A 26,156-nucleotide genomic window follows, 5' to 3' on the forward strand; every position below is an offset into this window, starting at 1 on the left:
CACGATCGAATGCATTACTCCCTCGCGGGACTAAAAATAACAGTGAAACCGTTTCTCAAGGAGTTATGATATAAAGTGCTGACGTCACCGTCATTCAAGTAGATGTGGATATCAACATTCGTTTAATATATATGACAGATCACGGCACAGCTAAACAAGTGTGTGTAGAACATTTCAGCTTACGTTCATCCATATGCCTTGATCACATTGTAGTGGTTACCTTATTCACATGTCGCTGTTACCTTATTCACTTGTCACGGTTAACTTATCCGCATGTGACGGTTACCATTACGATGGGTTTGGACTAACCCACACACATGGGCTTTTGGTTGTGTCGTCGTGACGCACGCGCGGCTGTTGGAGCCACGCCCTCCGAAGAGGGTGCTTGGTTTTATATAAGCCGTTACGACTTCCGTTCGCTAGCAGTTGCTGGAGATTTCTGTACAATAAACAAGCTTTGTACCCAACGAAATGGCCTCTTCTTATCGTCTTCGGCAACCGCTAAACTGGTGACCCCGTTGCCCCCGAACATATCCGGGGGCCACATGAACACGGCAGGATTGCGACCGCAATTTCTTCCACAAGACCTAAACTGGAACTGCCGGAGTTTTAGCAACGACGAGCGGCCATGTGGTTCGCGCATCGCGCTCGGTTCCTCCTCTATGACTAGAGGGGCGAACCAGCTCTGGGACCCTCCGAAGGAACGCCGTTACGGGGCGTTGGCGGCACGGCTACTTCGTAGCCTTCGCGCACAGAGGCCGAGCACCGCTGCTCGTCGCCTCCGCGCACACAGGCCGAGTACTGCTGCCCGTCGCCTTCGCGCACACAGGCCGAGTACTGCTGCCCGTCGCCTTCGCGCACACAGGCCGAGTACTGCTGCTCGCCACTCCTACTACTGCTCCTACGGCGGATCCCGAGGCTGATGCTCCTGCACCTACAGCTACTACCGCTGCTCGCCACTCCCGCAATTCCTACTGCTGCAACTACAACTGCTACCGCTGCTCAGCACCCGCGGCCCGGCTCTGTTCCACCCGCGGCCCGGCTCTGTTCCACCCGTGGCCCGGCTCCGTTCCACCCACGGCTCGGCTCGGTTCCACCCGCGGCCCGGCTCTGTTCCACCTGCGAACTACGTACACGCCCGTGGCGTGCCTTCTGGGGGGGCGCATGTAGTGGTTGCCTTATTCACATGTCGCGGTTACCTTATTCACTTGTCGCGGTTAACTTATCAGCATGTGACGGTTACCATTACGATGGGTTTGGACTAACCCACGCACACGGGCTTTTTGTTGTGTCGTCGTGACGCACGCGCGGCTGTTGGTGCCACGCCCTCCGAAGAGGGTGCTTGTTTTATATAAGCCGTTACGACTTCCGTTCGCTAGCAGTTGCTGGAGATTTCTGTACAATAAACAACCTTTTGTACCCAACGAAATGGACTCTTCTTGTCGTCTTCGGCAACCTTCTTATCGTCTTCGGCTAGAACATTTCAGCTTACGTTCATCCATATGCCTTGATCACATATTGATTCCCACAAGCTTTATCGTGTACCACGCCATGACGTCATTTAATCAGCTTTAATCAATAACATTGTACTGAAGGAACTGCGCTCCAACGCGAGTCGAAAGAATTGACGCGACCAAAGACGGAATTCGTCCGAGTTGCTTTATTGAAACAAAACAGCTCAGGTATTCTGACAAGCCCGTTTATCGGGCAGCAATATATATACACATTTATGTCGGGAAGTTTGCCCGGCAAAAGCTATACCGGGCATGCCCGGGTGTCAAGGGCGAGCCTTGGAAAGGCGAGTGTGGACCTGCCCGGGCGTGTTTGGCTGCGGCCTGGCAAGTCGAGGCTGGGCGTGCCCGGGCGCTCTGGACGAGCACTGGAAAGGCGATAGCGGGCATGCCCGGACGCTCTGGGCGAGCCCTGGAAAGGCGATAGCGGGCATGCCCGGACGCTCTGGGCGAGCCCTGGAAAGGCGATAGCGGGCATGCCCAGACGCTCTGGGCGAGCCCTGGAAAGGCGAGAGCGGGCATGCCCGGGAAAGACGAGACCGGGCGTGCCCGGGAGGTTCGGGCGTGCCCGGGTACAGTGAGTCCGGGCATGCCCGGGAGAGGCGCGTCTGGCCGTGTTCTGGCCGGTGCAAGGCGATTGTGTGCATCCAGCGGTAACCGCTACACACGCCCCTCCAGAATCGACCTGCACCGGCAGGGTCAACTTAAGGGGGGTCCGGATGACCCGGCCGAAGCGACCCCTGGAGGGTCGTGGGGAGGGGTCCGACGTGGTGGTGGGTGGTCGAGCGGGGGGAACTGTGGACGGGGGGCGGCCTCGCCGCGGAGGAAGGGCCAACCGTGGTGGTCGGTCGACGTCCATGTGCGCCGGTTTGAGGCGGTCCACAGAAATCCGGTCCGGCCGGCCGCCGAAGTCGACGATGAAAGACTTTTCGCCCCGTCGCAGGACCCGGAAGGGCCCGTCGTACGGCGGCCGGAGTAGCCCCCGGTGCGTGTCATGACGCAGGAAGACGTACTCCGCTGTGCGAAGCGCCGGGGGGACGTAGGACTGGGGGCCACCGTGGCGGGACGTCGGCACGGGGGCAAATCGTCGGGCGGCCTCCTGGAGGTCCGAGCGCTGGCGAGCGGCGGACCAGGGACTGGTAGCGTCGGGCACGAATTCGCCCGGGACGCGGAGTGGCTGGCCGTAGACGAGCTCGGCGGCGGACGCCTGGAGGTCTTCCTTGGGGGCCGTGCGAAGGCCCAAAAGGACCCACGGCAGCCGGTCGGCCCAACCGTCGTCCTGAAGGCCGGCCATGAGTGCGGCCTTCATGGAGCGGTGAAACCGCTCACACAACCCATTGGCTTGGGGGTGGTAGGCCGTGGTGCGGTGCAGCGTGACCCCCAACGAATGGGCGACCGCGCCCCAAAGCTCAGACGTGAACTGTGGGCCGCGGTCAGACGAGATGTCCGCTGGTGCGCCGAAGCGCGCGACCCAGGTGGCGATGAACGCCTGCGCCACGTCGGCGGTGGTGGTGGACGTGAGGGGCACGGCCTCCGGCCACCTGGTGGTCCTGTCCACCATGGTGAGCAGGTGGGTGAACCCCCGCGAGGGGGGCAGGGGACCCACCAGGTCCACGTGGACGTGGTCGAAACGCCGTTCAGGCACGGCGAAAGGTGCCAGCGGGGCCTGGGTGTGGCGGTGGACCTTGACCCGCTGGCAGGCCGTGCAGGCGTTGGCCCAGTCGCAGATGTTTCGTCGAAGGCCGTGCCAGACGAAACGCGCCGACACCAGCTTCTGAGAAGCTTTCCGGCCCGGGTGAGAAAGGCCGTGGATGGAGGCGAAGATGCGGCGCTGCCAGGAAACGGGCACGATGGGGCGAAGCTGGCCCTGGGAGACGTCGCAGAGCAGGACGGTGCCCGCGAAGGGGATGTCGGCCAGGCGGAGGCCCGTGTCCGCCGCACGGAGTGCCTGCACCGAGGCATCGGTGATCTGGTCGGCCGCCATGAGCGCGAAGTCCACGCCGAGGTGGACCGCGTTCGCGCTGGCCCGAGAAAGACAGTCGGCCACGGCGTTGTCTTTGCCGGCGACGTGCCGGATGTCCGTGGTGAACTCCGACACGGCGGAGAGGTGGCGCTGCTGGCGGGCCGACCACGGCTCCGTGACCTTAGCCATTGCATAGACCAACGGCTTGTGGTCGACGAAAGCCGTGAACGGGCGGCCCTCCAGGAGGTGTCGGAAATGGCGAACGGCCAGGAATAGCCCGAGCAGCTCGCGGTCGAACGTGCTGTAGTTTAACTCGTTCGGCCGGAGTTGCCGGCTGAAAAAAGCGAGTGGCTGCCAAACCCCGTCCACCCATTGCTCATGGACGGCGCCCACCGCGTAGTTGGAGGCGTCCGTAGTGAGGGCGATGGGCGCGTTGAGCACCGGGTGAGCCAGCAGTGTTGCGTCGGCAAGGGCCCGTTTGGCGCTGGCGAAGGCCGCGTCCATGGCCGCGGACCAAACAATGTCATGCTTGGCCGGCTTGCCCCGAAGGGCCTCATAAAGGGGCCGCATGAGCTGAGCAGCACGGGGCACGAATCGGTGATAAAAATTCACCATGCCGAGGAACTCTTGGAGGCCTTGATGGAACGGGGACGCGGGAACGTGGTGATGGCCTCGACCTTGGTCGGCAGCGGCACGGCCCCGGTCTTGGTGATGCGGTGGCCCAAAAAGTCAACGGTCGTCGCGCCGAAGTGGCATTTGACCGGGTTGACAATTAAGCCGTGCTCGCTGAGGCGACCGAACAGTGTTTGGAGGTGGAGGAGGTGCTCGGTGCGGGACGTGCTGGCGACGAGGATATCGTCCAGATAGACGAAAAGAAACGGCAAGTCGCGCAGCACGCCGTCCATCAAGCGCTGGAACGCCTGGGCCGCGTTCTTGAGGCCAAATGGCATCCGCAAAAATTCGAACAGGCCGAACGGCGTGATGACGGCCGTCTTCGGGACGTCGGCCGCCCGGACAGGTACCTGGTGGTAGCCCCGTATCAGGTCAATTTTCGAAAAGATGATCCATCCCGCCAAACGGGCAGAAAAGTCCTGAATATGCGGGATCGGGTACCTGTCGGGGGTGGTAGCGTCGTTGAGACGGCGGTAGTCGCCACACGGGCGCCATCCACCCCCCGGCTTTGGCACGATGTGCAGTGGCGAGGCCCACGCGCTATCGGAGCGCCACACGATGCCGAGGTGCTCCAACGCGTCGAACTCGGCCTTCGCCACGGCGAGCTTGGCCGGGTCGAGGCGGCGGGCCCTGGCGTAGACCGGCGGGCCCGTAGTGGGTATGTGGTGCTCGATCCCGTGCCGCACCGCGACAGCCGAAAACGTCGGCCGCGTGAGGGCTGGGAATTCCGCGAGCAGGCGAGCGAACTCGTTCGCTGCCGGGAGGGCGCACGCCAGTTCGGTCGGCGCGGAGCTGCTCATTGTGCACGCCAGGGAGCTGAAGGTCTCGGCGTGGACAAGGCGACGTCGTTTGACGTCGACCAGCAGCCTGTGCGCGCAGAGGAAGTCGGCGCCCAGCAAAGCCACGGGGACGCTGGCGGTAACAAAAGTCCATTGAAAACGCTGGCTGCCGAAGCAGAGGGTGACGACGCGTGGGCCGAAAGTGCGTATGGCCGAGCCATTAGCAGCGACCAAAGAGGGGCCGCAAACGGCGTCCCGCCTGTCCTGCTCGGAGGCAGGTATGACGCTCAGTTGGGCGCCGGTGTCACACAGGAAACGCCGCCCAGACGCTTTGTCCCGAATAAACAGCAAGTTGCCCGAGTGGCCGGCGCTCATGGCTGGGAATGAACGCCGGCCCGGCCGTTTTCCGACCTGCCGAAAGTGCACGGGGGCCGGCACGTCCGAGCCTTGTGTCTGAACCTGGATCGTGGTAATAACACCACGCCCGGTCAGGTGGAGGCCCCGGCCGTCGTGTCGGAAGCGGGCGGTGCGGCGTGGCGGCCGCCAGTTGCACCGGCAGTTCGGCCTCCAACCGCGCAGGGCGCTCGGGCGTCGTGGGCGTCGCCTCGGACGGCGGCGGGCTCCAGGTAACCGCGCCGATGTGCTGGCCCGCCGAGGAGATCTTATCGGCTTCCCTGGCGAGGGCGCGGGAATCCGTGATCAACGTGCCAGCCAGGGCGAGGCGTACCGGGTGAGGCAGCTGGCGAAGGAACAGCTCGCGGAACAGAAAATCCGGAGAGTGCTCACCGAGCAACGAGAGCATATAGTCCATGCGCTCGGACGGGCGCGTGTCGCCGAGCTCGGGCAGAGCGAGCAGGCGCCGTGCGCGTGCTGCCGGTGAGAGGGCGAAAGCGTCGAGGAGGAGTGTCTTCAGCGCGTCGTATTTGTCAGCAGCCGGCGGGTGCTCGAGGAGGCTCAAGGCGCGGGCCGCGGTGGCGGAACCGAGCGCCGCCACAACATGGTGGAAGCGGGTGTCGTCCGCGGTGATGCCTCGCAGGGCGAACTGGGAGTCCGCCTGGGCGAACCAAACAGCCGCGTGAGCCTCCCAGAAGGTAGGCAGTTTAAGCGTCACTGCCGTGTCCATGTCGGTAGGTCAGCAATGAAGGAACTGCGCTCCAACGCGAGTCGAAAGAATTGACGCGACCAAAGACGGAATTCGTCCGAGTTGCTTTATTGAAACAAAACAGCTCAGGTATTCTGACAAGCCCGTTTATCGGGCAGCAATATATATACACATTTATGTTGGGAAGTTTGCCCGGCAAAAGCTATACCGGGCATGCCCGGGTGTCAAGGGCGAGCCTTGGAAAGGCGAGTCTGGACCTGCCCGGGCGTGTTTGGCTGCGGCCTGGCAAGTCGAGGCTGGGCGTGCCCGGGCGCTCTGGACGAGCACTGGAAAGGCGATAGCGGGCATGCCCGGACGCTCTGGGCGAGCCCTGGAAAGGCGATAGCGGGCATGCCCGGACGCTCTGGGCGAGCCCTGGAAAGGCGATAGCGGGCATGCCCGGACGCTCTGGGCGAGCCCTGGAAAGGCGATAGCGGGCATGCCCGGACGCTCTGGGCGAGCCCTGGAAAGGCGAGAGCGGGCATGCCCGGGAAAGACGAGACCGGGCGTGTCCGGGAGGTTCGGGCGTGCCCGGGAACAGTGAGTCCGGGCATGCCCGGGAGAGGCGCGTCTGGCCGTGTTCTGGCCGGTGCAAGGCGATTGTGTGCATCCAGCGGTAACCGCTACAGTACCACCCATGCAATGATACGGTAGTTGTATTATTTATTATCCTCGTACAGCTCTCAACAATATTTTTAAAAAGTGTATTTGTGGAGCTAAGCTCTCACGACAAAGCCGGACAAAATGGACGACACCAGGAACGAAGTTTCACTGAGCTATTTATTTCTAGCTCAACTCAAAAGCACTGAAAAGCCCGATAGAACGGGCGGCAATTTATATTTTACAACCAAAGTTCACCACACAAAAGCCACGCCTCTCAGGCGGGGCGTGGTATGCAAATCGGTAAGCCACGCCTCTCAACGGGGCGTGGGATGCAAACCAAGTGTCCGCCCGGGCAAGGTAAGTCCGGGCAAGTCCGGACGAGCCCGGACAAGTGACCGCCCGCCGGTTACGTCATCGGCCGGTGCAAGGGGATTGTGTAATGCTTCCGGTAACCGCTACATATTGAGGTTTAGGGCTGCCGGGATCCAGCTTTGGGGTGATCGCCAATGTGCAGGTGTTAATCAGATATCACATTTTGCTGATTTACATATCATCTTTTAATTACCGATTTTTGGTAACTTAGGTCGAAAAGATTTTCTGGTAACAAGCATATTCAGATTCAGCACTTTCAAAACATCCAAAAACACCTTTTTACCAGCTTGTAACAAAAAATGCACGTAAAATTTTTTTCTTGAGGCTTTTTCGGAATTTTCCACCTGTCTGTTATTGCAGTTTGCACTGTGACGTCACTCGAGTGAGTACAGACCTCCGCCAGGTCAAACCTTTTACATTTTCTATTCCATTGATAGGCCAGGCCGGATCTGGATCCAGACCTCCAAAATCGAATGAGCTTGTTCTTGTCACCAACCCAACTCATCCACCAAGTTTTGTCCAAATGTGTCCGTGGATTTAAGCATCGACCAAATGTGGATTGAATAAAGATTGCTGGAACGGACGGAGTGGGAATTGTTGGAACGAACCGAATGGGAATTGAAAGAAACAGACAGTTTGAATTGGGGAGACAGCACACTGGGAATACATCGACAAACTAACTTCAACGCATGTTCCCATTCCTGAACCCCTTAGACAATGGGCAAAGGTATACCTTTACCTGGACTAAGAAATAACTATCTTGGGATTCCTATAATGCACATGGATGTGTTGCACCAAACAGTATTCCGGTGTGATGGTGCAGGGTGATGAGGTAGATGTATCAGGGCAGAGTCGCCATTCCAATTCCAAATTCTTTTACTGGAATAATAATCAAAGATGCAGAACATGAGATGCCGCCCTGACGCATTCAAACACAACATGAGATGCCGGCCTGGCGCATTCAAACACAACATGAGATGCCGCCCTGGCGCATTCAAACACAACATGAGATGCCGCCCTGGCGCATTCAAACACAACATGAGATGCCGGCCTGGCGCATTCAAACACAACATGAGATGCCGGCCTGGCGCATTCAAACACAACATGAGATGCCGGCCTGGCACATTCAAACACAACATGAGATGCCGGTCTGGCGCATTCAAACACAACATGAGATGCCGCCCTGACGCATTCAAACACAACATGAGATGCCGGTCTGGCGCATTCAAACACAACATGAGATGCCGGTCTGGCGCATTCAAACACAACATGAGATGCCGGTCTGGCGCATTCAAACACAACATGAGATGCCGCCCTGACGCATTCAAACACAACATGAGATGCCGGCCTGGCGCATTCAAACACAACATGAGATGCCGGCCTGGCGCATTCAAACACAACATGAGATGCCGCCCTGGCACATGCAAACACAACATGAGATGCCGCCCTGGCACATGCAAACACAACATGAGATGCCGGCCTGGCGCATTCAAACACAACATGAGATGCCGCCCTGGCACATGCAAACACAACATGAGATGCCGCCCTGGCACATGCAAACACAACATGAGATGCCGCCCTGGCGCATTCAAACACAACATGAGATGCCGGCCTGGCGCATTCAAACACAACATGAGATGCCGCCCTGGCGCATTCAAACACAACATGAGATGCCGCCCTGGCGCATTCAAACACAACATGAGATGCCGCCCTGGCACATGCAAACACAACATGAGATGCCGCCCTGGCACATGCAAACACAACATGAGATGCCGGTCTGGCGCATTCAAACACAACATGAGATGCCGCCCTGACGCATTCAAACACAACATGAGATGCCGGTCTGGCGCATTCAAACACAACATGAGATGCCGGTCTGGCGCATTCAAACACAACATGAGATGCCGGTCTGGCGCATTCAAACACAACATGAGATGCCGCCCTGACGCATTCAAACACAACATGAGATGCCGGCCTGGCGCATTCAAACACAACATGAGATGCCGGCCTGGCGCATTCAAACACAACATGAGATGCCGCCCTGGCACATGCAAACACAACATGAGATGCCGCCCTGGCACATGCAAACACAACATGAGATGCCGGCCTGGCGCATTCAAACACAACATGAGATGCCGCCCTGGCACATGCAAACACAACATGAGATGCCGCCCTGGCACATGCAAACACAACATGAGATGCCGCCCTGGCGCATTCAAACACAACATGAGATGCCGGCCTGGCGCATTCAAACACAACATGAGATGCCGCCCTGGCGCATTCAAACACAACATGAGATGCCGCCCTGGCGCATTCAAACACAACATGAGATGCCGCCCTGGCACATGCAAACACAACATGAGATGCCGCCCTGGCACATGCAAACACAACATGAGATGCCGGCCTGGCGCATTCAAACACAACATGAGATGCCGCCCTGGCGCATTCAAACACAACATGAGATGCCGCCCTGGCGCATTCAAACACAACATGAGATGCCGCCCTGGCGCATTCAAACACAACATGAGATGCCGCCCTGGCGCATTCAAACACAACATGAGAGGCCGCCCTGGCGCATTCAAACAATATTCGGGGTAACCGGATGTGTTGTATGAACTGTGGACTGTGGTGGTTCACAGCAGATGGTCCGAGGCTGCATCTCCACTCATTATTATTATTCGGACTGGTTTCTGAGTTTTAATATTAATCTCATCATTATTCTGAATTGTATAATAATCGCAGATATAAAATAAGAGATGCAGGCTTGGTGCGTTCCGATACGCCGTTCGCGGCAACCTGATGTGATGTAAGAGGGACTGTGTGTTGACATCCGGTGGTCTGCGGTTGCATCTCCACTCTGTTATCATTCAGGCTCCGTTCTGCGTTTTAATATTTATATTAGTCTCGTCATTATTTTGAGTTTTTTTTATGGGATGGTAGTAATTTTAATGGGGGTAGTAGTTTTCTCCTAACAAATGCGCTCCCTCATCGATACATTTTCCAAATCCACAGCAATATCCGGGACATAGTTTTTGGCCCTTTCTATCAATGATGAATAATCGCTTCAGAAATTAAAATTTCTCGTATCTGGATCCGGATCTCCACGAAAAAGAATTTTAAAAAGACTTTAGGATCCCAAGGCCGCCGCCATAACCATTACGCCAACAGCAGTGCCAGTGATAACTCGCCCACTCTTCATGAAGGACACCGTGGGATCCTCAACGCACACGGACTCATGTCCGCAGGTGAGATGCCGGTTTAAGGTCCATCCGAGGGACAGCACACAGAATCACCTGTGAAACACGAACTTGTTACACTGTTAGTGTTGATCAGTTGTCATCGGAAGGGTCACACTAAATTCACGTGTTCATCATGAATGTTTAAAGGTGTTTAACTTTGGACGAGTTTCTTTATGCTTTAGGAGTTGCGGAAGGCGAGAAGACGAGGCCATTTCGTAGGGTTCGAAGCTCGTTTATTCGTACAGAAGTCAGAAATCTCCAGCACACAACTCGCGAACGGAAGTGGTACAGCTTTTATAAAGCCAAAACCCTCTTCGGAGGGCGTGCCTCCGACAACCGCGCGTGCGTCACGTCCACACAACCAAAAGCCCCACAGGCCCGTGCACGTGGATTATGACCAAATAAGGTAACCGCTACATGCAAAGAAGGTAACCGCCACAGGCGAATAAGGTAACCGCTACATGCAAATAAGGTAACCGCGACATGCGAATAAGGTAACCGCTACATGCAAATAAGGTAACCGCTGTAGCGGTTGCCGCTGAGCATACACAATCGCCTTACACCTGCCGATGACGCAACCAGGGAGCGATCACTGTACCGGGCTCGCCCAGGCCGCCCGGGCATGCCCAGACTCGCCTTTCCCGGGCAAACGCTCCGATCGGCATGCCGCGCCCGGCTTGGGAGGCGTGGCTTCCGGCATGACGTGTTTGATTGTGCTTATATATATTGCTACCCGATAAACGGGCTTTTCAGAGTACCCGAGTTTTCGTTTTACCAATAAAGGAGCTCGGACGAATTCCCGTCTTTTGTCGCGTCAATCCTTTCGACTCGCGTAGGAGCACAGCTCCTCACTGGTGACCCCCGACATGGACACGGCAGTTACCCTTAAACTGCCTACCTTCTGGGAGGCTCACGCGGCGGTTTGGTTCGCCCAGGCAGACTCCCAGTTTGCCCTGCGAGGCATTACCGCAGACGACACCCGCTTCCACCATGTGGTAGCGGCACTCAGCTCCGCCACCGTGGCCCGCGGCCTGAGCCTCCTCCAGCACCCGCCAGCCGCTGACGAATATGGCGCGATCAAGACGCTCCTCCTCGACGCATTCGCCCTCTCACCGGCAGAACGCGCATGACGCCTGCTCGACCTGCCTGAGCTCGGCGACACGCGCCCGTCCGAGCGGATGGACTACATGTTCTCGCTGCTAGGTGAGCACTCCTCGGATTTTCTTTTCCGGGAGCTGTTCCTCCGCCAGCTACCTAGCCAGGTACGCTTCGCCCTGGCAGGCATGCAGATCACGGATCCCCGCGCCCTCGCCAGGGAAGCCGACAAGATCTTCCCGGCCTCGGCAGGCCAGCACATTGGGGCAGCTACCTGGAGCCCGCCGCCGTCCCAGGCGACGCCCATGGCACCCGAGCGCCCGGTGCGGTTGGAGGCCGAACTGCCAGTGCGACTGGCGGCCGCCACGCCGCGCCGACCGATTCCAACACGACGGCCGGGACCTCCACCTGACCAGGCATGGTGTTATTACCAAGCTAGGTTCGGACAAAAGGCTCGGACATGCCGACCCCCGTGCACTTTCGGGGAGTCGGGAAACGGCTGGGCCGGCGTTCATTACCAGCCATGAGCGCCGGCCACTCGGGCAACTTGCTTTTCATCAAGGACAAAGCGTCCGGGTGGCGTTTTCTTTGTGACACCGGCGCCCAACTGAGCGTCATACCCGCCTCCGAGCAGGACAGGCAGACCGCCGTTTGCGGCCCCTCCCTGGTCGCTGCCAACGGATCGGCCATCCGCACCTTCGGCCCGCGCAACGTCACCCTCTGCTTCGGCAGCCAGCGCTTTAATTGGACCTTTGTGACGGCAAGCGTGCTCATGGCTTTGCTAGGCGCCGATTTCCTCTGCGCGCACGGGCTGCTAGTCGACGTAAAACGGCGTCGCCTCATCAACGCCGAGACGTTCAGCTCCCTGGCATGCACAATGAGCAGCTCCGCGCCGACCGAACTATCATGCGCCCTCCCTGCGGCGAACGAGTTCGCTCGCCTGCTCACAGAGTTCCCGGCCCTCACGCGGCCGACGTTTTCGGCCATCGCAGTGAGACATGGTATCGAGCACCACATACCAACTACGGGCCCGCCGGTCTACGCCAGAGCCCGCCGCCTCGACCCGGCCAAGCTCGCCGTGGCAAAGGCCGAGTTCGACGCGTTTGAACACCTCGGCATCGTGCGGCGCTCCGATAGCGCGTGGGCCTCACCTCTGCACATCGTGCCAAAGCCGGGGGGCGGCTGGCGCCCATGTGGCGACTACCGCCGCCTCAACGACGTTACCACCCCCGACAGGTATCCTGTCCCGCATATCCAGGACTTTTCCGCCCGTTTGGCGGGGCGGGTCATTTTCTCGAAAATTGACTTGATACGGGGATACCACCAGGTACCTGTCAGGCCGGCCGACGTCCCAAAAACGGCCGTCATCACACCTTTCGGCCTGTTCGAATTCCTGAGGATGCCGTTTGGCCTCAAGAACGCGGCCCAGGCGTTCCAGCGCTTGATGGACGGCGTGCTGCGCAACCTGCCGTTCCTCTTCGTCTGCCTGGACGACATCCTCTTCACCAGCACGTCCCGGGTCGAGCACCTCCTCCACCTCCGAACACTGTTCGGACGCCTCAGCGAGCACGGCTTAATCGTCAACCCGGCCAAATGCCACTTCGGCGCGACGGCCGTTGACTTTTTGGGCCACCACATCACCAAGAACGGGGCCGTGCCGCTGCCAACCAAGGTCGAGGCCATCACCAAGTTCCTGCATCCCCGCTCCATCAAGGCCCTGCAGGAGTTCCTCGGCATGGTGAATTTTTATCACCGTTTCGTGTCCCGCGCTGCTCAGCTCATGCGGCCCCTTTACGAAGGCCTCCGGGGCAAGCCGGCCAAGCATGACGTCGTCTGGTCCGCAGACATGGACGCGGCATTCACAGGCGCTAAGCTGGCCCTCGCCGACGCAACGCTGCTTGCTCACCCGGTGCTCGACGCTCCCATCGCCCTCACTACGGATGCCTCCGACAACGCGGTGGGCGCCGTACATGAACAATGGGTGAACGGGGTTTGGCAGCCACTCGCTTTTTTTAGCCGGCAACTCCGGCCTAACGAGCTAAAATATAGGACATTTGACCGCGAACTCCTCGGTCTATACCTGGTCGTTCGCCAATTCCGCCACCTCCTGGAGGGCCGCCCGTTCACGGCTTTCGTCGACCACAAGCCGTTGGTTTACGCGATGGCCAAAGTCACGGAGCCGTCGTCGGCCCGCCAGCAGCGCCACCTCTCCGCCGTGTCGGAGTTTACCACGGACATCCGGCACGTCGCCGGAAAAGACAACGCCGTGGCTGACTGTCTTTCTCGGGCCAGCGCGAACGCGGTCCACCTGGGCGTGGACTTCGCGCTTATGGCGGCCGACCAGACCGCCGACACCACGGTGCAAGCCCTCCGGGCGGTGGACACGGGCCTCCGCCTGGCCGACGTCCCCTTCGCGGACACTGTCCTGCTCTGCGACGTCTCCCAAGGCCAGCCTCGCCCCGTCGTGCCCGTTACCTGGCAGCGCCGCATTTTCACCTCCCTCCACGGCCTTTCTCACCCGGGCCGAAAAGCTTCCCAGAAGCTGGTGTCGGCGCGTTTCGTCTGGCACGGACTTCGACGGGACATCCGCGACTGGGCCAACGCCTGCACGGCCTGCCAGCGGGCCAAGGTCCACCGCCACACCCAGGCCCCGCTGGCACCTTTCACCGTGCCCGAACGGTGTTTCGACCACGTCAACGTGGACCTGGTGGGCCCCCTTCCCCCATCATGAGGTTTCACACACCTGCTCACCATGGTGGACAGGCCCACCAGGTGGCCGGAGGCCGTTCCCCTCGCTTCCACCACAACCGCCGACGTGGCGCAGGCTTTCATCGCCACCTGGGTCGCCCATTTCGGCACACCGGCAGACATCTCTTTGGACCGCGGTCCGCATTTCACCTCCGAGCTTTGGGGCGCGGTCGCCCGCAACCTGGGGGTCAAGCTCCACCATACCACGGCCTACCACCCCGAAGCCAACGGGTTGTGTGAGCGTTTTCACCGCTCCATGAAGGCCGCGCTCATGGCCGGCCTTCAGGACGGCGGTTGGGCCGACCGGCTGCCGTGGGTCCTTTTGGGCCGCCGCACGGTCCCCAAGGAGGACCTCCAGGCGTCCACCGCCGAGCTCGTCTATGGCCAGCTGCTACGCGTCCCGGGCGAGTTCGTGCCCGACGCTACCAGTCCCTGGTCCGCGGCTCGCCAGCGCTCGGACCTCCAGGAGGCCGCCCGACGGTTTGCCCCCGTGCCAACGTCCCGCCACGGTGGCCCCCAGTCCTATGTCCCCCCAGCGCTTCGCACAGCGGAGTACGTTTTTGTGCGTCATGACGCACACCGGGGGCCACTCCGGCCGCCGTACGACGGGCCCTTCTGGGTCCTGCGACGGGACGACAAGTCCTTCGTCGTCGATGTCGGCGGCAGGTCGGACCGGATTTCGGTGGACTGCCTCAAGCCGGCGCACTTGGACGTCGACCAACCACCACGGTTGGCCCTTCCTCCGCGGCGAGGCCGCCCCCCGTCTACCGTTCCCCCCGCTCGACCACCCACCACCACACCGGACCCCCCCCCCCCACGACCCTCCAGGCGTCGCTTCGGCCGGGTCATCATGACCCCCCTTCAATTGACCCTGCCGGTGCAAGTCGATTCTGGGGGGGCGCGTGTAGCGGTTGCCGCTGAGCATACACAATCGCCTTACACCTGCCGATGACACAACCAGGGAGCGATCACTGTACCGGGCTCGCCCAGGCCGCCCGGGCATGCCCAGCCTCGCCTTTCCCCGGGCTCGCCCAGGCCGCCCGGGCATGCCCAGACTCGCCTTTCCCGGGAAAACGCTCCGATCAGCATGCCGCGCCCGGCTTGGGAGGCGTGGCTTCCGGCATGACGTGTTTGATTGTGCTTATATATATTGCTACCCGATAAACGGGCTTTTCATAGTACCCGAGTTTTCGTTTTACCAATAAAGGAGCTCGGACGAATTCCCGTCTTTTGTCGCGTCAATCCTTTCGACTCGCGTAGGAGTACAGCTCCTCACCGCGACATGCGAATAAGTTAACCGCGACATGCGAATAAGTTAACCGTGGCATGTGAATAAGTTAACCGCGACATGCGAATAAGGTAACCGCTACAATGCCATCTTAACTTTTGCTCCACCATGTTGTTTCCTGACAGTGAAGCTGATTGGCGTCCATCAAGATCAGATCTTGAAGGAAGTGGTCATCGCCATGGAATATGTACCTGCAGGTGAGGTTTCTGAAGTCGTTTTGCTGAAGATCCGCTGTTTGTGTTCATCACTTTTACTTGAGCAGACAAATAACTTGGTAATTGGCAAACTTGAATTATAATGTCTTGATTGTTGGGACTTTTTAGGTTCATGCTCGACCATGAATATTTGTTATGGGAACAAAAAGAGCAGAAAAGATCATGTGAACATGTTTTGTTTCATCTTCTCGTGTTCTCAATCTGATGTCCCGATAACCAGGTGTGTTGAGCTCAACCATGAGTGTTGATCAGAGGAGAAAAGTAAATAAATTGCATTTGAAGTTGAGACCTCTTACTCTGATATCTGGCACTTCTTTCAGTTCTTACAAATCCCAAGAGAATATCCATGGCGTTTGTGCAGAAAAATACAGAGAAGTCGCATGAACATTGAGCAGAGAACAAACACCAAGGTGCACATGCAGACCAAGCAGCGGGCGGAGGGGCGCAGGAAGGTGCGCGGTGTTGGGCCCGACAGCGAGCAGATCAAGTCATGAGCAGAGGGAGGGCAGCCGTGGCAGGAAGGGGGTGGCTTGGGAAGTGGTTTGGACAAGTTTGGTTTGGGAAACCACATGAGAAGTGGTTTGGTCTTTTGACTTTATAGGCCTCACCATCAGCCATGGTAGTACAGTGGTTACCTAGCCAAATTCACCTTGATTGGTAAAATCATGATAGAGACATGAAATTTGGTGGAAATGTTCATTATTATATGTAGAACTACAAATGACTGGTACCCAGGAGAGTAACCAATGAGAACCGCATCAAATTGGCCACCATTTCCAAGATGGCCACCAAATGTATAACAAGTCGCTATTTTGCAATCTTTATGGAGTTATGTTTCCGGAAAACGATTCAAACACATTCTCCCCTCCAACACCTCAAGCAGGGATGCACCTCCATCTCGAGTCAGCCTCCACCTCTCCTTTTCCTATCTGCATGAACCCTCTTTTCACTCGACTCACCTCCAGTTCCTCCCCTTTCTCTTCCTCTCTTGTTCTCCCTCACTCCTCTTCTTCTTCATTCGCTCCTTCTTATGTCCAACTGGGACCATCTGTCAGTTTTCTTTTCTATGACCTTCGGTTTTGCAAGTCTAATTTATCTTCATTACTTGGCAAAAAAATAAAAATTTGCAAGTATGTTCATCACTCCGGTTTGTGTGTGTGTTTGTGTGTTTGTGTGTGTGTTTGTCTGTCCGCTCACTTATACTTGCCTGCAGGTCACAATTTTAAACCGATCTTCACGAAACTTTACTAAACGGTAGAGTTCGTGTTCCGACAAAATCCTGTATATTTTTGAGGTCAAAAGGTCAAAAGGTCAACATAGGCCAAAGGTCAACCACTTTTTCAAATTTCTAAAATCCTCAATTTTCATCCGATTCGCTTGAAATGTTAATGGGATATACACATCAGTTAACTGAATTCAACCACCAACTATTTTTGAGATCAGCATCGGCCAAAAGGTCAACATAGGCCCAAGGTCAATCGCTTTTTTCAAATTTCTAAAAGCCTCAATTTTCATCCGATTGACTTGAAATTTGAATAGCATTTTCATATCAGCCAACAGAATTCAACCACCAACTATTTTTGAGGTTAAAAGGATGCTCTACTGAGTGCCATTCCACTTTGTTCTGTTTTGCCAAGTGTCGCTCTCTGAGTGATTTTTCATTGTTTTGTTTATCGTTCCTCCCCTTGTTCCTCCACTCGTATTTTGTTAAAAATCAATGATCTCATTGCCCTTGTATGTTTGTGTTCGATGCGTGCAGGTTCGCTCGATCAACATTTTGTTCGACAGAAGCAATTCTCTTCACCAAAAGCGTGGTGGGTCATGAAGCAGGTGAGCTGACACATCTTTCAGCCTCAGTGTGATGTTGACGTGTTTTGAAATATCACAAAAAGCATTGAACTCGAAATTGTAAAATCTGTCTCCATGTTTTAATATTCTACCTCCACCTTCCAGATGGCTTCTGCTTTTACATACATGCACAAGAAGAACATTGTGCACAGGGATATAAAGGTAACCAACGGCACCACCATACAACAACAACAACAACAACAACAACATGCATTTTAAGACCATTTTCCCTGCTAGAGCAGGGGTTAGCCTTTGTGGGGGTGAATGGCAAGTCTGTAATATGTAATTTTTTTTTGTGGGGGTGAACTTACTTTTCAAGATGACTTAGAACCAAAAGTTCATTGGAATTATGTTGAAATTATTCTAGATTTTGTTAATGTGACCTTTAAAAGAAACAAAAACCACATTTGACATTTCAAAGCAAATAAATTGATTCTTGAAAGTGATGTGAACTGATATCGAACTCAATTCACGGACAGTACTGTGTTAAACTTCTGTACGTTTTCCAGAAGTCTCTCTTTATTTTGCACATTAGCCAAATTTTTTTCAACAAAAACAAAAGCTAAATTATGACTGGGATTACGGACAGTAAAATTACAGTTCAGTACTTAGTGTAACCCCCACGAGCATTCAGGAGAGCATGTACACGTCGAGTCATGCTGTTCACGAGATTTGCCAAGGTTTGGACAGGAATCGCTTGCCATGCAGTGACAATAGCCTGCTGCAATTCACGCACAGAGGTCGGCTGCTGGTCCAAGTTGTCGATTTGACGCGTTAATTCTGCCCACAAGTTCTCTATCGGATTCATATCTGGGGACATGGCATGCCACTCCATATGCTCTACACCACGGTCAGCAATAAAGTGTTGGATCATGTGAGCACGATGAGGCCGTGCATTGTCATCTTGGAAGACAAAGTTTCCTCGAAAGGCTGCACGAGCAAATGTCAGCAATGTTTCTTCCAGAATGACCCTGTACTTGAACTGGTTCAGGTTTCCATTCAGAACAACCAGGTCAGTTTTGCGCCCTGCATGAAAAGCAGCCCAAACGGTCACCCCACCACCTCCAGCTTGGACTCTTGGCACTATACAATCTTCGTTGTGGGCTTCATGCACTTGTCTGCGCACTCGGACGCGGCCATCCTGACGATAGACCAGAAATCTAGACTCGTCACTGAAGGTCACGTGGATCCAGTGTCCTGGCTGCCATTGACGGTGCTCTCTGGCCCACTGCAATCGGCGCTGGCTGTGTTGTCTGTTCAGGCGTGGCTTTCTCAGGGGACGCTGGCACGATAGCCTGTTTGAACCAGTCGTTGGTTGACTAGCCTTCTGAATACAGGCACATTTGTCAGTTGCTGCCACTCAGCCCTAAGCCGATTAGCTGACTTGGTACGGCCATTGCAGACTAGCCGGTGCAGCTGGCGATCATCTCTCCTTGTGGTTCTGCGTGGACGTCCTGGCCTCGGTATTGGAGTAGGGACACCCCTCTGAGCATTTTGTTTCAGGATCTTTGACACCTGACCTTGAGTAATGCCATACTGCCGAGCAATAGCACGCTGTTTCATGCCAGAATTTCGTAAAGCCACCACTCCATGACAAACAGCATTGTCAAGTTGACGGACCATCTCCAGAGGAAGCAGCAATAACTTTTGTAGACGTGCAGCAGTTGTTTTCCACTAATACAGAACGCAACAACCCTTATATACCCAATTGTGAAGCCAATCGTCAAATGTACCTGTCCGTACATTTTGTCACGCCACCTGTGACATAATCCTGATATTGACTTCTTGCTGCGAAAGACAATCAGTGACATGTTCTTTCAACAAAGTCATCACCGAAGGGTAAAAGAAACTCACCAGATTGATATACTGAGTTCAGAAAGTAAACCCAATTCAAGAAAAAAAAAAAATTCCATATTAAATGCCAAGTCTGTATATATATTTTTTGTATAAAAGATTGAGGCTCATGTAAGAGCTAACATTAATGACAAACAAATAAACTGACACATAAGACATAATAAAGGGAGCGGGAGACAAGATGAGGAGAGAGGGGGAAGCACTCAAGTACAACTTTTGAGAGCAGGGACATTGGGAGATCTGTGGGAGGGAGAGGGCTTGGGGGGAGAAGGCGTGGGAAGGGGGGTGGGGGAGGGAGAGGTAAAAAAAAAAACACACGGACACAACAAGGACTTCCAGGAAAGAAGTCGGTATTTCAGAAAAGTGGATCTGGGGCGAATTAATGGGGGTAGAAAACATCAAGGTTTTGGACGGGGGAAGATAAGAGATGGTGGTGAACAGCTGTTTTAAAGACCTGGAGGGAGGAGTGGGATTGAAGAGAGTGAGGGAGTTTGTTCCAGAGGCGGGAGAAAAGCGGACTGAAAGAGCGAAGGTGAATAGAGAGTCTTTATTTTGGCAGTTTAACCATAAGACGGTTGCTGACAGATCTTGTGTGACCTGTAGGAATATTTGAGGCACAGAGCACAGACAGGGCTGGGGGGTGGGTCAAGGCCAGAGAGGAGTCAGTGGAAGACAGAAAGACCACCAACCTGGTTGCAATGAGTGAGTGAAAGGCCCTCAGAATCAGCTTCATCGCGGGAGATTCCAATGATTCTGAAAGCTTTGGTTTCAACAGCGTGAAGCCGAGCTCGGTGTGAGGCAGGAGCACCAGCCCAGAAGGGAGAGCAGTATTCCATTGAGCTGTGGATGAAAGCCTTGCATGTGGTGAGGAGCTCAGGTGTGCCATGGAAAGAGTTCGCACGATGGAGGATGCCCAGTTGGCAACTGGCTTTGGAGGCCAGCTTGGTAATGTTGTTTTCCCAGGAAAGATCATGGCAGATTGTGAGACCCAAGAGCTTGAGTGACAGAACTTCTTGGACATGATTGTTGAGAAAGTAGATGGGAGGGTTGTCCAGACGGTCATATTGGAGAAACATAGTGAGAGTGGGAGATTGTCCAGACGGTCAACGGAGGGTTGTCCAGACGGTCATTTTGAGAGAAACACAGTGAGAGTTGTCAGGATTGAAAGACATGTTCCACTTGTTTAACCAATCTGTGATTTTGTCCAGGTCTTCAGAGAGTGAGGAGGCTGCAGACTGCCGATCAGAGGGATTAGGTATGGAGCGGCAGAGAGTGGAGTCATCAGCAAAGAGATAGAAAGAATTTTCCACAGAGTCGGAAAGATCACTGATGAAGACCAGAAAAAGCACAGGGCCCAGAACACTGCCTTGTGGAACTCTAGCCTGAACAGGAAGAGGAGATGAGAGAAACCCATTCAGGGCCACAGGTTGACGATGACCAGAGAGGAAGTCCACAAGCCATGTGTGGAGATTTCCATAGATACCTTCGGAGGAGAGTTTTGTGAGCAGAGCGGGTTACCAGACCGTATCGAAGGCACGTGATTTATTTAGGAAGACAGCTCTAATTTCCTGTTTGACATTGAGGAATCAGAGACATCTTGAAGGAAGAAAGTTTTTGTTGAGCAGATCAAGTCTGGTTTGTCAGAAGCAACCTGTATGGAGAGGTCAATCAGGTTTGAGCAAAGGCCCCGGATCTTTGAGGTCCATACCGTTAAGGAGGAGGAAGGGGGAGTATTGGATACAGAGCAGGGGAGGGGAGGGGTAGGGTAAGATGAGGAAGAGTAGGAGGAGGTACGGAAAGCTGTTGATAGTGTGTCAGAGATTTCAGAAGAGCTCAGAGAAACGGAAGGATGATGAGGACAAAATGTTTGATGGTGATTGTATGAGGCACAGTGAGGTGTTGTTTGAGGGGGGGCAGAGCGAGGAAGAAGGTTGGAGGAGATGGAGGTAAGAGTTGGAAGCGCGAGATCACGGCGAGGTCACGTCTTTTCGAAGCTGCTCCATGCGCTCACGCTTTCGAAGTTAAGTGATATTTCTCAATTGTGTTTTTGTCGAGACTGTATCTATCTTTCGTGTATGTACCTATAGCGTATGTTTTGGAAAATTTTCGGTGCTAATTTTTCGTACATGTATACACAATCGTCGGTTAATGGTATCGAGTATTCTGCGGCCTAGTACTCGTAGGCTTAGACTACCGTACCGTCTCCGACCTTGTGGTTTGTTTTTCTCTCAGCGATTCGTCGAATGCGCTGAAATTATTTTCGTTCTCTGTTTCGTACCAGTCGTTCACCCCGTACCTCCTTGTTTAATATCTGTACTCCCAAAAAAAAAAAAAAAAAACCCCCCCAAAAAAATATTTCCTTCCCAGGTCTTATTCGTTTATTTGTTGTTCTTTTTGTTCGTTCGTTCTTCGTTCGCGATCACGCGGTTAGAAATGTATAAACTCTCCCCTGAACAACTATTTTCTCTCATATATTATAACACCCTTTTCTTCTTTTCCTACAAAAGGATGCTTTCGTCTTGCTCACCAAATCTATTCATTCCAAAAAATATATATAATACCATCTCTTACAGTTCCTCCTTTCTACATTCCCTAAACTATCCAGAACTCCATCCCTCCTCCAGTGTCCTCAAACGTATTTTTGACTCGAAGGTCTCAAACTCATTTTGCAAAAAATGTTCGTTTCCCATGAATCGTACACTTTTCAAAATCCAATCTCACCCCTCCCCTCCAAATCCTCCCCATCACCCATCCCTTTCAAATCTCCCCCCTTGCCCCTTCCCTCCCCTCCCTCCTAAACTCCCCCCACATCCCTCCCCTCCGAGACTCTCCCTCGCTCCTCCCCTCCTAGACTCCCCTCTCACCCCTCCTCCTCAAAGCATCCTCCCTGCTTCTTCCTCCTTCCAACTTTCACCTTCATCTCCCCAAACCTTCTGCCTTGCTCTTCCCCCTCCTCAAATAACACCTCACTGTGCCTCACCCAATCTCCATCAAACCTTTTGTCCGCCCCATTCTTCCCTTTCTCCAAGCTATTCTGAAATCTCTGACACACCTTCAACAGCTCTCCCTACCTCTTCCTCCTCTTCCACATCTTACCCTACCCCTCCCCCCCCTGTTCTGGACCCGATGCTCCCCCTTCCTCTTCATTAACGGTATGGACCTCAAACATCCGGGGCCTTCGCTCAAACTTGACTGACCTCTCCATACAGGTTGCTTCTGACAAACCAGATGTGATCTGCTTAACAGAAACTTTCCTCCTTCACGATGTCTCTGATGCCTTGGTATCTCTCCCAGGTTACTCCCTCCTCCAGTACGATAGACCAGAGCCTCGTCCTGGAGGTGGGGTTGCTATCTTTATAAAAAACTCTCTTCCTCACTCGCCCTCCACTGCCCTCTCTCCACCTCACCCCCAGGAATACCTTTGGCAACGGCTTCCCCTTCGCTCCCACCTTTTGTTCATATGTGTGTTGTACCGTCCACCAATCAGCGATGACTCCATCTACATCTCACTGTCTGATAATATGGACCAACTTCTATCTACCCACCCCAACTCTCTCTTCCTCATATGTGGTGATTTCAATTGTCACCATGCCAGTTGGCTGGGTGTGGGTACCTCTCTCACCAGCCATGGCTCTTCAGCAAAGGACTTCTGCAACTCACTGGGACTGACACAATCTGTCAATTTCCCGACCCGGATCTCAGTCAACGGAGCATCTTCGCTTCTGGATTTGGTTATGACAAACTTCCCTGAAAATGTCTGCTGCTCTTCTTCTGCTCCAATCGGCTCATCTGATCATGTGCTTGTCAAAGTGGACATCTCTCTGACCATTCTCAGAGAGCCTCCTCAGCGTCGACGAGTCTGGCATTTCACTCAGGCCAACTGGCACGGTCTTCAAGCAGCCATCAATCATCTGGACTGGTCTCCCATCTCTACCGCCTCTGACATCAACTCATCCTGGGAATTCTTTCAAAGTAAATTGCTCTCTCTCATGCACAGATTTATACCATCTCGTCTTCAGTTGTCATACCCTTCCTCCCGTCCATGGTACACGGAATCTTGTGGTGAGGCTGTTGCCCTGAAACAACTTGCTTTCGTCTCCTGGAAAGCAAATCCAACGGAAGGAAATCTCATTTCCTTTCACAAAGCCCGAAACAAGTGTGTGTCCACCCTCAGGAGAGCCAGGAAACAATATCTCACCATTCTCAAGACCGAACTCTCTTATCTGTCTCCCTCTTCCAAATCCTGGTGGCGTCTGGTCAAATCTGTTTCTGGTGTTTGTTCCCCCTCCATCCCCTCCCTCACCTCAAACGGCTTAACGGCTGACTCCGCACGTGAAAAAGCTGAATGCCTCAACTCTGTCTTTGCCTCTAAATCTTGTGTCCCAAACCCATCCCTCTCTGTACCCACCGTACCCAGTCGTACCCAGCTGCTCCTGGACTCTGTGTCCTTTCCTCCTGACAAGGTGGAAAAGTTTCTGTCAACCCTCGACTCTGATTCTGCAACTGGTCCTGACGGCATCAGCCCACGGGTCTTAAAATCATGTTCCTCTGCTCTTTCACTCCCTCTTTCTGTTCTCTTCACCCTCTCTTTTGCTCAAGGTCATCTGCCATCTGCTTGGAAATCAGCCAACATCACCGCTTTGCACAAAAAAGGTGCAAAAACAGATCCCAGCAACTACAGACCAATCAGCCTTCTCCCAATTATCAGCAAAGTCATGGAATCCATCATTGCTTCAGATATTAAATCTTTCCTCTTCTCCAATGGCTTGATCTCTGATCATCAATTTGGTTTCAGACCTGGTCACTCTACTCTGGACATGCTGCTTCTGCTTTCTCAACAATGGATGGAGGTCCTCAACGCCAAACAGGAAATTAGAGCTGTCTCCCTTGACATTTCACGTGCCTTCGATACGGTCTGGCACCCTGCTCTGCTCTCCAAACTCTCCTCCTTTGGTATCCATGGAAATCTCCACGCATGGCTGGCGGACTTCCTCTCTGGTCGTAGTCAACGTGTGGCCCTGAATGGGTTTCTCTTAGCTCCTCTTCCTGTTCAGGCTGGAGTTCCCCAAGGTAGTGTTCTGGGCCCTGTGCTTTTTCTGGTCTTCATCAATGATCTCTCTGACTCTCTTGAAAATCCTCTCTATCTCTTTGCTGACGACTATACTCTCTGTCGCTCCATTACTCATCCCTCAGATCGGCAGTCTGCAGCCTCCTCACTCTCTGCAGACCTGGACAAAATCACAGACTGGTCAAACAAGTGGAACATGTCTTTCAATCCTGACAAATCTCACACTCTTACAATGTCTCTCCGAAAGGACCGACTGGACAACCCTCCCATCTACTTTCTCAACAATCCTCTCCAAGAAGTTCTGTCGCTCAGCTTTTGGGTCTCACTATCTGCCATGATCTTTCTTGGGAAAACCACATTTCCAAGCTGGCCTCCAAAGCCAGTCGCCGACTGGGCATCCTCCGTCGTGCGAAGTCCTTCCTTGGCACACCTGAGCTCCTCACCACATACATGGCTTTCATCCGCAGCTCAATGGAATACTGTTCCCCCCTCTGGGCTGGTGCTCCTGCCTCACACCTTGCTCGGCTTCACGCTGTTGAGGCCAAAGCTTTCAGAATCATTGGAATCTCCTGCGATGTAGTCAACGCCGAGGGCCTTTCACTCACTCACCGCAGGCAGGTTGGTGGTCTTTCTGTCTTCTACCGACTCCTCTCCGGCCTTGCTCCCCCAGCTCTCTCTGTGCTCTGTCCCCTCAATATTCCTTCAGGTCGCACAAGATCTGCCTGCAACCCTCTTATGGTTAAACTGCCAAAGTCTAGGCTCTCTGCTCACCTTCACTCTTTCATTCCCCTTTTCTCCCGCCTCTGGAACAAACTCCCCCACTCCCTTCAATCCCACTCCTCCCTCCAGGTCTTTAAAACAGCTGTTCACCACCATCTCTTATCTTCCCCCATCGAAAACCTTGATCTTTTCTACCCCCGGTAATTCACCCCAGAGTCCTTGCAGTGTTCATATGTTTTAATCCTCTCCCACCTCCCCCCAAGTCCTCCCGATGTCCCTGCTCTCAAATGTTGTGTTTGTGTCCTTCCCCCTCTTCCCCCTCTCTTTTGTGTCCTTCCCCCTCTCTCCCCATCTTGTCTGCCGCTCCCCTTGTTTTTTGTGTTTTGTGTGTCGGTTTGTCTTTTTGTGTGATTAATGTTAGCTCTTTCACGAGCCTCGATGTTGTATACAAAAAAAAAAAAAAAAAAAAAAAGCGGGGAGGATGCTTTGAGGAGGAGGGGTGAGAGGGGAGAATTGGAGAAAAAAGGAGGGTGCGGAGATTTGAAGGGGAGGTGGGAAGGGGGAGTTTTGAAATGGAGGGTTTAGTGGGGAATTTAGGAGGGGAGGGTGAGGGGGGAGTTTAGGAGGGGAGGAGAGAGGGCGTAGTTTAGGAGGGGAGGGGCAAGGGGGGGCATTTGAAAGGGATGGGTGAGGGGGGAGTTTAGGAGGGGAAGGATGAGTTTGGATTTTCGAAAATGTTGGACGATTAATGGAAAACGAAAATTTATTGCAAAATGAGTTTCTTGTGATTATCAAGTCAGATATCCGTTTGAAAACGTTGGATGAGGGGTGGAATGCAGGTGAGTTTTGGGAATGTAGGAAGAATGAAGGAATGAATGAATGATCGTTTTTAAGGCCATTTTCCCCGCTAGAGCGGGGGTTAGCCTTGCAGGCCCCATGACAATCATGGTTCCCTGTTTGAGGCAATGTTTTTATGGCCGGATGCCCTTCCTGACGCCTTCCTGATGCCCTTCCTGTGGGAAGGAAGAACTGTAATAGAT

General features: G+C 54.3%; 1 protein-coding gene across 1 annotated transcript in view; it reads left to right on the forward strand.

The window, feature by feature from the left end:
* Positions 1–26,156, forward strand: part of LOC137428774 (5'-AMP-activated protein kinase catalytic subunit alpha-1-like) — a 44,222-nt gene that overhangs the window by 3,458 nt on the left and 14,608 nt on the right. Inside the window, exons 2-4 of the mRNA XM_078777154.1 lie at positions 15,537–15,608; positions 17,386–17,456; positions 17,580–17,636. Coding sequence (XP_078633280.1) covers positions 15,537–15,608; positions 17,386–17,456; positions 17,580–17,636 — 200 coding nt within the window. The remainder of the gene's footprint in view (positions 1–15,536; positions 15,609–17,385; positions 17,457–17,579; positions 17,637–26,156) is intronic.

The sequence above is a fragment of the Myxine glutinosa genome, chromosome 5, assembly GCF_964187855.1.
Source record: "Myxine glutinosa chromosome 5, kmMyxGlut1.1, whole genome shotgun sequence".
NCBI classification, from domain to species: Eukaryota; Metazoa; Chordata; class Myxini; order Myxiniformes; family Myxinidae; genus Myxine; species Myxine glutinosa.